General features: G+C 43.3%; 1 protein-coding gene across 4 annotated transcripts in view; it reads left to right on the top strand.

The window, feature by feature from the left end:
- HDAC7 (histone deacetylase 7) overlaps positions 1 to 15,156 on the top strand; it is a 686,142-nt gene that overhangs the window by 371,898 nt on the left and 299,088 nt on the right. For all 4 annotated transcript variants that reach the window (XM_086964199.1, XM_086964189.1, XM_086964206.1 and 1 more), the window contains exon 4: positions 7,149 to 7,290. In XM_086964199.1, coding sequence (XP_086820325.1) covers positions 7,149 to 7,290 — 142 coding nt within the window. The remainder of the gene's footprint in view (positions 1 to 7,148; positions 7,291 to 15,156) is intronic.

Here is a 15,156-nt window from a genome sequence, read left to right as displayed (position 1 = left end):
TGTGTGTCTAATGATTTGCCATAGACTTTGACTGCAGAATTACTTCTGTAAGTCTATAGACATGTGTGTTTAATGATTTGCTATAGACTTTGGCTGCAGACTTACTTCTGTAAGTTTATAGACGCTTAAGTCCATAGATGAGTGTGTCTATTAATTTACTATAGCCTTTGGCTACAGGTTTACTTCTGTAGTCAATAGATGCCTGTGTCTATTGAATTACTATAGACTTTGGCTGCAGACTTACTTCTGTAAGTCTATAGACTCATGTGTCTTTTGATTTACTATACACTTTGGCTGCAGACTTGCTTCTGTAAGTCTATAGACGTGTGTGCCTTTTGATTTACTATCGACTTTGACTATAGACTTAGTTCTGTACGTCTATAGATGTGTGTGTCTATTGTTTTACAATAGACTTTGGCTATAGGTTTACTTCTGTAAGTCCATAGATGCGTGGGACAGATTTACTTCTGTAAGTCTATAGACATGTGTGCCTTTTTATTTACTATAGACTTTGGCTACAGACTTACTTCTGTAAGTCTATAGACATGTGTGTCTTTTGATTTACTATAGACTTTGGCCGCAGACTTACTTTTGTAACTCTATATATGCGTGTGTCTAATGATTTACTATTGACTACAGACTAACTTCTGTAAGTCCATAGATGCGTGTGTCTAATGATTTGCTATATACTCTGTCTATAGACTTACTTCTGTAAGTCCATGGATGCGTGTGACAGATTTACTTCTGTAAGTCTATGGATGCCTGTGTCTATTGAATTACTATAGACTTTGGCTGCAGTCTTACTTCTGTAAGTCTATAGACTCGGGTGTCTTTTGATTTACTATAGACTTCGGCTGCAGACTTACTTCTGTAAGTCCATAGACGCGTGTGTCTTTTGATTTACTATAGACTTTGGCTGCAGACTTACTTCTGTAACTCTATAGACGCGTGTGTCTTTTGATTTACTATAGACTTTGGCTGCAGACTTACTTCTGTAACTCTATAGATGTGTGTGTCTAATGATTTACTATTGACTTTGGCTGCAGACTTACTTCTGTACGTCTATAGATGTATGTGTCTATTGTTTTACTATATACTTTGGCTATAGGTTTACTTCTGTAAATCTATTGATGCGTGTGTCTATACATAGGGTTTTCTAGTTTAGATTTGCACTAATTGTCATGGTTACAGCTTGTAAAGATGGTGCATACTATACACAGCACAAGCGCTGACTGGGAACTGTTATCAAACACTCCAGCGTAGAGCAAATATTGTCTCTGGGGAGACGCCCTTTTGTGTTAAAAATAAACCCAGTAGTACGCTGCAGCTCATTCAAGGAAAAAGAGAACGCGATGGCAAACAGGCCGAGCCCGTTCAGACTGTGCCCACTAGCAAATATTGGAGCGGCTTCAAATTGTTTCAACAAGTGATCCAGGGAGCCACAGGAGAAGTGCCCTCTGCCCTATCTGGAAGGGGAAAGCGGCTTGTTCTTGGCTGTCCATATATCTATATATAGGGCATGCGAAATGGGAAAAAGAATGCAAAGTAAGGTGGCATATTCAGCAGGAGGTTTTGCTGCATTCTTCCTGTGCCCACAGACCAGAAGGCAATGAGGCTTCCGCCGAAGAAGGTTTGACTGATCATGGAAGATCAGATTAGTTTGACTGATTATGGAAGATCAGATTAGTTTGACTGATCATGGAAGATCAGATTAGTTTGACTGATTATGGAAGATCAGATTAGTTTGACTGATCATGGAAGATCAGATTAGTTTGACTGATCATGGAAGATCAGATTAGTTTGACTGATCATGGAAGATCAGATTAGTTTGACTGATCATGGAAGATCAGATCCGATGTTTTTCACGATTGCTCCAGGTGTGATTGGATGAACAATATGCAGTCTGTTTTTTCATGTCGTTTTGGTAAGTGGAAATAAGTCTATTTCTAGCATTCATAAGACGTTTAATGTTCAATGGAAATCTGGCACCTCAAAATATATCGTTATAGGTGTAACCAAATTTGTCAGTTGGGCCTGGATAATTCGGATCAGGAACTTGAGTCTTTAATACATTGTGTACATAATGTAGTTTGGTGGTTTAGCATGATTGCCTACTCATTATGAATTCTGTTTTTACTTTTTATGGTTTATTGATTGTATCAGTCGTGTGTCTTTGTATATATATATATATAATAACTGGGCCTGGATTATTCGAACTAGAAACCCCAATGTCTCTTAATGCCTATTTCTCTTATATACTTTTAATACATTTTATACAGTGGATTGTTATCATAACTAGAAGTCTTTATTAAACTGTCTATCGAATTGTTTAATATCTTTTTAAAATGAGGTAAACTTTTAGATAATGATTACTATAATGGTTTCACAAAATAATGGTGTTTTTCTATGTATTGTCTTTTATGAATTGATATTCGAAATAAAGACTTTTGAACTGAACTGATATATAACTTTTTAATCCTGGTTTTAGCATGTACTGTATTTATGGATTTTATTAGGATATTTTACGTAGGGATTGTGCTGTATATGTATAGTATGTCTTTTATGATGTAAATCGAAATAAAGACCTTTTTGACTGACTGACTGATCATGAAAGATCAGATTAGTTTGACTGATCATCGAAGATCAGATCCACTGTTTTTCACGATTTCTCCAGGTGTGCTTGGATGAACAATATGCAGTCTGTTTTTTCATGTCGTATTGGTAAGTGGAAGTAAGTCTATTTCTAGCATTTATAACACGTTTAATGTTCAATGGAATAATGATTTTGTTCTGCCATACATTGTGCAGGCCTTTCATTTCCTACTACAGGTCGGTGGTGCACATTTCGTCATATCCCTTTGGCTTATGCCACAATAGGGATGGGACTTCAAATAAGTGAATTTGATACACTGATCTTTGGGGACTGATCTTTAAGATTCCCAATTTGGTGTCTGGATTTGAAATTGTCTATTGACTACTCAGAAGTTGGCCAGTGGTATTTCTCAAAGGCCACTGTTCTTGAAATGCAATAGTGCACGCTAAGTGGACACATAAATTGCATATGGCCATTGGGACCATGAATCAGAGCAAATCGATATTCAGGGGTGTAAATCCAGCACTACTGGACTTCCACACTAACTGCCATGAGAGGTCCTTAGACAGCTTCGGGGCGCACACACAGCCGCACCCGAGCACTGCACAGGTTTTAAAGGACAATTTGCTTGTTAATGAGGCTTTGTTGTTTTTTCACCGCTTCTTAGAGCCCCTGCATCTCCACTCAGCCTATTGCTGGAAGAATTAATACCCCCCCCCCCCGAAATGTGCCTCTAGTTGCGCCTCTGGCCCCTGCTGACATAGGAATAGTGATATTTCAAACGACACCAACCGTACTTTGGGCGTGTACAACATATTGTATGCAGCTATAGAGGCGAGGAAGGCCCCAATCAATGTGCTGTGCTTTTGGCCTCACTTTGCATTGTGGCTTGTGTGCTTGGCCATACATCTGTGCAAATCCTAGTTTTCAGTGTCTACTTCTTACTCCTGAGGATTGCCCCCACATGGTGAACATGTGCATTTCACCACAGGGAATGTGCAGGGAATAATGGCGCCTTCTTCCGTGGTGCCCTCAATGAAATGTCTGTTTTTTTGTGGCTCCCCGCTGCTGGTAGTGCAGTGAGGCATCCTCGCCTTATGGACACACGTGTTCCTACTCACGTTTGCCTTCATCTCTGTTTCTCCTCAACAGGAAAATATTAGCAGGTGTTGAATTCCCCTGTAAATATGCTGGCGTTTGGTGTATTTCAAACCCAGTTTTCACTTTAGTCTTTCTCTGGCTCATCAGGGACCACCACGCCACTGAAAATCGTGTATGGAGCACTCTCTGTACCTTATTGTCCTATTTATTATGAGGTCCGAATGTCTTAAGAGATTGAAGAAGCAGATGTTAAACAAACAAACATTATTTTTAACTTCTAATGCCCTGATGAAGTCAGCGATGTAAAACATTGTTTTCTGACGAAACACGTGTTGGCTCGACTTGATGGCTACATTTGAAGAGATGAATATTTGAAGTCTGAATAGAAGAAATCTGAAGAAAATAAACTAATGTGAATATACAACGGAACTGGACATTCATTTTCTCCACATGTTGGTGCTCAGGATAACTGTACTTGTTGCTTTGGACTGGGTTTTCCCTATTCATAACCTGTGGGTCTCAGTGGCGGCCCATTTCCCTGGAGCACCAATTTTATCAATAAACTCATGCTTTTGAGTGTTTCCGAATCAGTAAATTTCAGGGTCCATACATCCAGCTATGTCGGTAGTATTAATTGGGAATGGACACAACCAGTGTACATCAATGAATAAGTACCCAAACTTTGGGCATGATCCGCTCCTCATTCATTTTTGTAAATAAGAACTACCCATAAAGTCACATAATCCTGTTGGGGTCATTGGTGGAGGCAGTCCAAATGTTTTGAAAGATATGTAAAAATCTGCTGAAATGCCTAAAAATGTCTACAGAAACAAAAGAAAATTCTGTACATAAATCTGTTAGGACAATTGTAGCAATTATCTTGATGTATCTCCATTTAATGGCAAAAAATAAACTGTTTTAATTTTTTGCATAAAAACATCAACTTGCACTCTTTTAAAACAATACCCTTTCAGGCTTAGAGTGCTGCATAACTTATTAAAAAAAGGCAGTTCCCAAGTTTAGGTGGACAGCAGCTGCTGTATAGAACGCCCTGCAACACAAGCAACACTGTGAATTTGCTCACCTCAAATATCTGTTTTGTAGCAAACCTTTCAAGTATAGGATTAGCACACTGCCCTCCACGCCGAGTTAGAAAGGGACAAAGTCTTTTGCCAACAGATTTTTGAGGCATGTGGAGGGCCGGACTGGCCTTAGTGGGCACTGGGCATTTCCCCGCTGGGCCACCATGGTGGGGGCCAGTCTTGGGCCCCTGGGGGGCCCTTTTTGATACCGGCGGCTGGAAATATTGGCCCCCTGTAACAAAATCGTCCGAAACCGTCCCAATCAAACAGCTCGGCCGCACCCCCCCTGCTCCACAGGGGGGCCGGCCAAGCAGTTTGCTAGGGCTGGTTTCGGTTCCCACTCCGGCCCAAGGCATGTGTATACAAGTAGTGCTCTATATGTGAGAGTGCTGTAGATAAATTAGTGTGTGACTATCACGTGGCCTATTTGAATAAATAATCTTTGACATTGTGCTTGAGGATCAATGATATGCTCCTATTACTTTTCATTTCTGTGGCTATGCCAGAATTTAAAATAAAAATGAGTGACAGAATGCACAATCAAGCATTAACTGCTGTTGGATCGATGGATAAAAAGTATGAAACTGCAGACTACAGTGGAACTTTGGTGGCGGTTGTTTATGTAAGGCAGAGACTACTGAAATAGTATTTCAGCTAAAATGTAGCAGTGCCTATGCTTGAGTGCGGCATAGATGTGTGAGAAAAGATGTGTCATGAATTTAGAGTGTGCGCATCATACAATGTATGGACCACAGAAACTATCTAAAAGTTAAGGGTGCTATACTTGGGAGATGCAGTCCGACATAAGCTGTAGTATGCGCTCGAGTGCCCATATGAGCAGCAGGTTGAGGAGCACTGAAACCATCAATTGTATTTAATCTGTAGTGTAGGCCATAGGGTCCATCTATATTTGGTACTACAAAAAAACATAAAAATGTGGGTTACAACCAAAGCACTTGCTCCGATGAGGCCACTGAGGAGCAGCAGGTAGCAGCCCATAGCAGTTGTCATTATTCAGCCAGCCACAGTATATGCTTTTGGAAACTGCCATGGAATGGAAAGAAGTATCCATTATTCAACCTGCCCAAGTGGAAGTTATCTGCAGGCCGCATCGGACTGGCCCATATAATAATTTATAGGGCTGTTCATCCTCTAACCTGCCATGACATGTGTCCAGTCCGGCCAGCTGTGCGTGGCCTAGGAGAGTGAATGTAAGAACTGGGATTATTATCCAGCCAAGCGTGACAGCGGATCAGGTCATGGTCATAGAGGAAGGCACCATACATGCTAAAGGGACCGTCAGGCAGCAACACATACCAGTTGGCATCATGCAGTCAGCCATAGCATATAGTATGGGGGTAGTCCACCCACAGGTTACTGAAGAGAAATCTATGGAATCATTATATGCCCCACATACCTAGCTCTGCGGGGTTCATCCAGGGCCGGTGACAATGCACCCATTGGTGTGAGTGATCAAAGAGAGGCGGCAATCAGTGGCTCAATGGAGTGGAGGGAATGGTGTGCATAAACAAAGGATGTGATGGGAGCAGAGTAAAAGGAATGCAATGGTCCAGACAGGCCTGAATGGGGAGGCCTCCACAGGAAGTAGTCCTTAACCTCATCCACTTTCACCTGGATACAAGGGTTAGACGCCCTTGGGGCAGGGGTTACGCAGGGAGGAGGATGGGTGTAGGAAAGGGAGGCTACTGGCCAGCAGGTGAGGATTTACTGTAGTTAAGCAAAGGCCCCACATACAAGAAGCAACCTGAGGCACTGACTATATAGATGCAACTACAGAAATCTAAGTGTTTAGATGGGGGTACCGCTAGCCTAGGAACACAAATACTTTTGAAGTAAAATAATGACAATCTGCAATGGATAAAGAAAAAATACAGAGGGAAACTAACAATGTCCATGGAATCTCACTTTCGTACCAGTACTCGAGGTCAGAGACCTTGCTTGACTCCATCTAGCCTCCTTCCTTTTCACTCCTCCCACCCCGCACCAGTCGTTTTGCATGTCTGTTGTCAGTGTGCTGTCACCGACTGACAAACACATTCACTCTACATGCGCTCCCTGCAGAGAGTCCATTGCATTGGTCCCCCAATAAGTCCTAGCCTGTTGTGATAGTATTCTCTGTCGTCCTCCCTGCAGCTCGCCTACCTCTTCTCCGCCATGCCCCTTCCTTACATGAGGATCTTGAGTTCTAAATGCAACAGGGAATTAAGACCTATGCATGCATTCCCAATGTCCCCAGTCGTTGCAGTACTCATTCTGTGCAAGAATGCAATTGGATTCCTGGTGGGACTTGGCAGAGACATCAGTGGTCTCTTCTTATGTTGATGTCACATTTCCTTTTGCTTTGCCCACAGGTGCCAATGCGAGCCCAGCTGTGAAACAAAAGCTAGCCATTTTGATACGTAGCAAGCAGCGAAGCAATGAAGCCACGAAGCAGCAAATGGTCATGGAGCGGAACAGCATGAGCAACAGGAATGGCCCTCCTGTCCATTACAGGTGAGACAATGCAGCGAATCGCCTAAAAGTGAGTCATTCCTTGCAGTGCGGTACAGGTGAGCTAGAAATGCTGTCCACGACTGGGGGGATGGCCCAGCTTTTGATTGCATCATGCGCTGCCAGTGCCTATAGTCAGGCCTAGAGTCAGGCCACTATCTCCAGGACTCAACTTCCCCGTACATTTCAGGTGATTAAGCCCATGCTGTCCCACAAAAGGAAGTCAGTCCTTGCTGTACACATCAAATGACTCAGTCTCTGCTGGTTGCCATGCCATGAGAGAGGAGGTGGAAGTGATGGGTGTATGTGTGCGTCTATGCGTGCATGTGGGATCCTAGTACATACAAAGGTGAGATAGGCCAAACTCCTACCTAGAATTACATGCAGACCTGTTTTCTCCCACCGTTTTGTCTGAATCTTGTATCCATACAAATGAGAGGTCTGGCTGCTACCCTAGCGAAATCGATTCCAATTCAGTCTGATGCTTGCAGTTAGAAGGAGTTCCACTTGGTTCTACATCTTGGTCACAGACAAACCAGATGCACATCCAAGGCCTTGTCAAAGATAAAAGAGAAACTCAGGGAAGAAGAAGGGGGGCTGCGGGAGAAAGAGAGACACAAATCTCAGGTAGGAGAGAATGTGTACAGGGATTGGAATGAAATGAGGGAAAGAGGGTTAGGGATGACCGAGAGACACTCATGCTAATGTGGTGGACCTGGATGCTTAGGCGGGGTGAGATACAAAGATGTTGTACATAGTTCCCGAGAGAGATTGGAAGACTTTGGAAGTGGGGGGGGGTGACTGAAGCAAAACGGGAATTATACAGTGAGGAGGTTTAGAAATAGACACTATTAAAGGTATTGGGAGGGGAAGGAAGACATGGTCCCAAAACTGGCACATTTATCAGGAAAAAGCGGAGGTTAAGGGCCAAAGATTTGTAGCCAGGATAGTGGCGTGGAGCGAATGTTGTTGGGACAGGGTGGCGTCAGACGGGCACTCTGACAAGCTTTTTACCCCAGGAGTCTGTTTAGTTCATGGTGTGCATTCACATCTGCTCACTCTCTCACTCCACATTGTTCTAGGACAGAGTAATCTGACATCAGTATAAACTTTAGGTTAAGCCAGGCCTTACTGCAAACTATGCGGCCAATAGATCTCACTGCTGACTGCAGGTGAGGTCGCCCCCTGCTGCCTACAGTGTTGTCGTTCTGTCCACAAAACGGGGCAGGCCTACAATGCACCACTAGAAAGTCTGGCCTCACTAATGTCTAATTTCTTTCGGTCCCTATTGCCCATTAAAACTAATGTGCCTGTGTCCCTCCTGCGCCACATCGATGAAGTGACTGGTAGCGACAGGTGCCCTGCTCACCCCAAGTAGGCAAACATCTAAGGAAAGTTTTCGTAGTGCGCAAGACCCTGCCTTTCGATGACCTGGCTCCAGACACACTACAGTGGGGTGGAGACAGCTTAGTGTGAGGACAAGCACAGCCCTATTCAGGTGTCAGTGACAACTCCTCTCACCGCTCTAGCTCAGGAAGACCCATCAGCCTGGTGATGGGCCATCAGGATATGCATGGCACACCTCAGTTCCCTTTGTGTGACTGTCTAAAGTGAATGCACAAGAGCCCAACTGTCATCATAACCCAGACATGGGTTCCACAGTCAGACAGAGGCACAGAATGGTTAATCAAGAAAATGCCCACTTTCTAAAAGTATTTATATCATGAAAGGGGTGGTATGCACACCATATTTCTTAAATGTTAGTCTTATAATCAACCTTATTAGCGTATTGCGTGCAAAACTGGGAAGTGCTAGCTCTAGCACTGTAATTACTACAGAAGTGGGGAGCGCAGATTCCACGCTCCACTCCCACGTGCACTGCATAAACTATCCAACCAACTTTTCACGTTCCACATCTCTCCAAATTAATCCAGTGATCAAAAGTCTTTCCAATGTTTTTTCTCTTTTTCCTCACATCCATAACAAAACGTATTTTGGAGGCTTTTCATATTTGCGTGTGCCCATCTAGACTTCTTCGAAAATATGATCCAAACGACAACAGGTAGTTCAGAGCAGCATCTCTTTATTTCAAACCCAATGCATTTCGGGCTGTAACATCAGCCCTTCGTCGGGGGTCACTATGAAATTAATTACAGGAAAATTCATCATTGCCAAATAAATTACGTTTTCCACAACATACACAAGAATCTATACTTCAACATTAAATTATTCACTTTTGTGTTTCCAAAAGTCTAAAATACTAAAATAGGTAATCTCTGTGTTATCCTACAGGAGAGATTGTCCTTGCTATATTGAAAAACGAAGTAAGCAACATTTCACTATTAGGACATGTAAAACACACCATAACATGCCCTAAATTTTTAAATACACTGCACCCTGCCTTTGAGGCTGCCTTGGGGCTACCTTTGGGATGACTTGCGTGTAGAAAAGAGGAATGTTTGGGCATGGCAAATGAGCAAACTTGCCAGGTCAAATTGGCAGTTTAACACTGCACTCACAGACACTGGAGTGGCAGGTCTGAGACATGTTGGCAGGGTTACTTATGTGAGATGCAAAATCAGCGCTGCAGGCTCACTAGTAGCATTTGATTTACAGGCCCTGGGCATGCCTGATGCACTTCACTAGGGACATACCAGTAAATCAAATATGCCAAACATGGATAAACCAATCACCAATACAATTTACACAGGGAGCTGTTGCACTTTAGCACTGGTCAGCAGTGGAAAAGTGCTCAGAGACCTAATACCAGCGAAAATGAAATGCAGCACAGAGTTAACAAACATTTGGAGTGCAATAGGTCTCACATTTGCAAGAGTTTGAGCTATTGGCATTGTAAATGACAATGCCTTTTATACATGTGTTGGTTTTCAAAACAGATAAATAAAAGGCATTATCATTTACAATGCCAATAGCTACAACTCTCGCAAATGCGAGACCTATTGCATTGCAAATACTTATTCACATATTCCCTTTACTCTTTGAGTTCTGAGGAGGAATGTATTTCCTCTAACTCTCGACCTTCAGTTGTCTTCATTTATGTAGTGCACACAGAAAGCAAATTGTCTCTAGGCCTTTGAATACTAGATTAAATTATCTGAATGACACATAAATATCAATTTTGGGTGATGAAAGACTGAAGCATCTCTGCTAGGAATCAAACATGACATATGCAGGCTGAACATAACGCTTTGCAGCATGCGCATAACCCACTGAGGTATCCTGCTTTGCCACTGCCGACTACAGGTAGCAGGTGCACCTCCTATCACAACCCTTTTTGAGCTACTTGCCAATCACAGTGACCTCCTACATGGAGGTCATCGAGACTTCTACACCTCCATCATACTCCATCAGGATGAGGGAGCAGATCCTTGCCTACATGACATCTATCATTTTCTCTTTGCAGTATGAAACTTTGGCTCGAGATATGGCCTTTCATCGTTTTCTTTCACAGTCTTTCGGCAGCTATGCCTGTCTGCTGCTACCCCTTTCCTTCCAGCTTCTATGTTGGCATCCCCCTGGATGCCCCTGGCACATGGAGCCAGTGAGAAGTTAACATTATGTTACTAGAGACGTTCATAGGACCCGGACCCCCAGGTTGCTCCCGGCCCCGCCCCCATCCAAACCCACAAATCAATACTTGACAACCAGAGATGCAGGTAAAAGAGGCCATGTTTATTACAAACCATCACACAAACATGACAATATATAATTAATACAATTCCATACGATATGGATTTAACAATTTCAATCGCTAAACAATATTTACATTTCAGTTGTTCATAAAATCATAATCCATCAGCAAGTCTGACAGAACTCAATTTATCTACACCAAGAATGTTGTCTATTGCTCCATCACTAAGGGGCCTTCAGGCTCGCGTCCCCCAACCAACTGAGAACCACGCAAGGTGCAACCCACCTGCGTTCTTGAGATGTGAGCCCCTGCCATCTGGTCCTTGTCCGCCACCTGAGGGGACCACCCCTCCACCACCAGGCTGCCCATCAGGGCTCGTAGGGAATAACCAGGAGCGGAAGCCCTGTGCCCTAGTTTGTAAACTGGCGCCCTTGCCCCCAGCCGGTGTCTCCATTCTCTCTGGGATGAGCTTACTGTATCTCCCCTCAGTGCTGGCCTAGAGAGTATGCAGAAGGACTCCCCTTTACAATGTAAGGAATTTATGTGGCCTTCTTACCGTCACCCTTCATTCAACTTCTAACACCTTCACAAGCTCTACCTCTAGAGATGGGTGGGTGGGAGATTCACAAAGTCCCCTGCACACATTGGCCGGCGCCGGAGGAAGAGAGGGCGAGTGCCTGGGCAAGTTGCCCTAAATAAACCCCCGTCCTCTCCCGCCCATCTCGTTGCCTCCCCCGGCCAGAAGTGACGTCACAACCATGCCCTGATGCCCCGGAAGTAATTCCTGCTGTAGTCACGCCTGATCACTCGATGAGGAGCCATGAGGGCGTGGCCGTGTTCCTGGGGGGCCATGTACTAATTGCACGCTCCTTTAGATTCCACGCTTTTCCAATCTTGCCCCTGTCAGCGAAGAAAGTAATTTACTACAAGGTGATAGGGACTGTCCCTATTCCCTGGGCCAGTCGTGCAATCACTCAGCGCCTCCATTAAAGTCAATACCTCACACTGAGTGTTTACAGACAACATTTCGGCTTCTCTTTCGCTGCATCTATTTCAGCTAATGGATGATCAGGATTTAAACAATGTTTTCTAAATTCATAAACCTATTTAAATTGTGCGGGCGTGTTTTTATTTCATATAACATCCACGTACATGCATTGAATTTGTGAAAAAGCGGACATCAGTCAGGTTTTCTGACTTCTAGTACATGCACCAAGTACACATAGAAAATATGAGTTATTTCTGAATTTACCTTTGGTTTCTATTTTTCCCATTTGAAAATGTTTTGGCCCTGTCTCATCCCCAGACACATGCTATCAAAGCGAGTCACTTTGATTTACTTTGCAGTAGCCCAACCCCTTGTTAATATCCCTCCCTTTCCACTAAGACACTATTGGGCCACCTCCACGACCCCCTTGGCGACGCAGAGGACAATTGATGTGTCAAACAGGCGAGATAGAAGGGGCTGCTGAACTTACAATGCTCCTTCATCTTACTCTAGTCACCACATGTGCACTCCGTTGAGAGTAAGTGGTATTGTATAATTCACATGGGGAGCTCCATCTTCGAAGACCTGAAATCTAAATAAGTCTTGACAAGGACGTGGCGATATACCCAGAGAAGGAGACTTTAAAATCCAAGCATTTGCAATGCAATAGGTCTTGCATTTATGCGAGGTTGAGCTATTGGCATTGTAAATGACAATGCCTTTTATTTATGTTTTTGTTTTTAAAACATAAATAAAAGGTATTGTCATTTACAATGCCAATAGCTTAAACTTGTGTAAACGGCGACCTATTGCATTGTAAATGCCTGTTTTTGTAGCACGCTTCTCCTTGGTAAGGGAGCGCGGGGTGCTGGGATGTAAATCCACACTCGCTGGCCGGCGCTGTGCAGAAACAAAAGCATATGTTGAAGCACTGCGCTCACCTCGGCTTTTTAAATCTAATTGAAAGTGGCGCCGTTTATAAATAAATAAAGGCCTGCTCTTGAGGTCAAAGCAGCGCCGTTCATAAATACATGAAACGGCATTAGACATGCTGCATTTGGCCAAGCAATGAAGATCCAAAACATGCAGTGTGGCATCCATGAAGCGGCCGCTGTGCTGGTACGCGAGCAGAGACAAACCAAAAAATTGTGCTTACATGACTAAATAACAGTACCGTCTAACAACCGAAGTAAAAGGGCCAGTCGCCATGGGAGGTTACAAATGAAGACAAGGCGGTACTAAGGAGTGACTAACAAGTATATTTACGAATCAGGAGCCACCATTTTTACGAAGGACAATGACACAAGCAATCGAATGGGGCCACTCTTCATCAGGAATAAAATCACCAAACATATTCAACAAAGGAATCTCCTCTCAAGAAAGGGACCTCGCCTCAAAATCCCAAGATACAAAAAATAAATAAAACATGGGTGGCACATCCTTCTCTGTTCAAGTACCCAAAATATAGAACTCTTTAACCCCCAACATAATATCCACGGACATCCACCTTATCTTCAGAACACTACTCAAGAATTTGCTCTTCCCTACATAAGCACCATACGCAAACAGAAATGTACAGCATATCCCTCTGTATATAAGCATTTATTTGTACTATAGATATGTACATATATATGTGTATTGCTTTGTATAAACATGTAGAATAACTAGGTTTTAAATAAATAAATACATTTTAAGGTACAACAACACTTGAAAACCAGAGTTTATATAATGCATCTGTATTCTACATATACTTACTTCTTTCATGCATCTATATAACTTCCATGTACTTGGATCTACATAGTTATTACTTTTCTCCTAAAAAAGCATATTCAATGCACTACCCTATTTCTCACCCTATACCTCTATTAATAGCTTTAATCAACATATACTTCCTTCCTTTATGCATCTATATACTTTCCTTGTACTTATGAATCTATACATGTATGACTTTCTTCTAATTCAGCATATCCAACGCACTACCCTATGCCTCTCTCAATATATCTTCTACCTCAACTCTCTGACTCATTTCAAACCTCGTTCTACTGCTATTTCCAATGCACTATTCTATTCTCACCCTATACCTCGATCAATATATGCTCTACATCCACTCTCTTATTCATCCGAAACCCCATACCACTACTATGATCCCCAAAATAACCCTTTCTAGACTGTCCCCTACTCTACCCCTTCTTGCATCATCTGACACCTCTTTTACTATACCAATCCCCCAAAACAAGCCTTTCTTAACTCTTCCCTCTCCACTCCACATCCATTTTTACTCATCCCAAGCCTCCTCCAACTGCCATGCCCTTCAAATAAAAAGTCTAAATCCTTCACTCTTCTATCCGAAACCCGAAAACTGGGTGTTATCTTGGACACCACCCGTACTCTTGATAAACAGGTTAACAGGACAGTTTCCACCTGCTGTGGTGCGCTAAGAATCCTTAGAAAAATCTCCCACTATCTCTCCCCTGAAACACGAAAAAAGTCGCGGTGGCTCTTATAGCCTCCCGGCTGGACTACTGCAATGCACTATATCTAGGCATTAACAACGGCTTGGTCCAACGCCTTCAGATTGTGCAAAATGCAGCGGCCCGCTTTGTTGTAGATGCCCCGAAGCGTGCGTCAGGCACTGCCATCAGAAAGAACCTGCACTGGCTCCCCATCCAGGCCAGGATTAACTTTAAGGCCCTCTGCCTTACGCACCACGCCCTAAATGGGACTGGGCCAAAAGACATTCCTCCCCTCGTGTCTTTCTATGTCCCCGGCAGGGCTCTTCCCTCCGCCGACAAAAATCTTCTGACAGTTCCCCGAGTCCTCAAGGCCAGATGTGGTGGAAGGGCCTTCCGCTCCCTCGCACCCAAACTATGGAACACGCTCCCTGATGACCTCAAGGAGCTTGCCTCTCACCCCCTCTTCCGTAAAGCACTTAAGACCTGGCTTTTCCGAGAAGGTTACCTATGATCTGCACATCACTTGTTCATACTGCCATACCATCTTTCAGCACCTTGATGCCTTCGGGTTTAGTTGCGCTCTACAAATTCAAATTCATTAATTCATTCATCCCTCCACTATCCGTTTCAATTAAAATAACAGACCAACATGTCCACTTTTCAAATTTCATGTTTCACTATACTAATTCACCACTAATCTTTTATGGGTTCCCAAGTAGCCTGCTACGTGCCGAAAAAGCGTTTCAATGCGTCATCAGGGGTAGCAAGCACTATAT

Source organism: Lissotriton vulgaris, chromosome 1_1 (assembly GCF_964263255.1).
Source record: "Lissotriton vulgaris chromosome 1_1, aLisVul1.2, whole genome shotgun sequence".
Lineage (NCBI taxonomy): Eukaryota > Metazoa > Chordata > Amphibia > Caudata > Salamandridae > Lissotriton > Lissotriton vulgaris.
The sequence above is the reverse complement of the archived record's forward strand: the minus strand, read 5'-3'. Positions and strand labels throughout refer to the sequence as shown.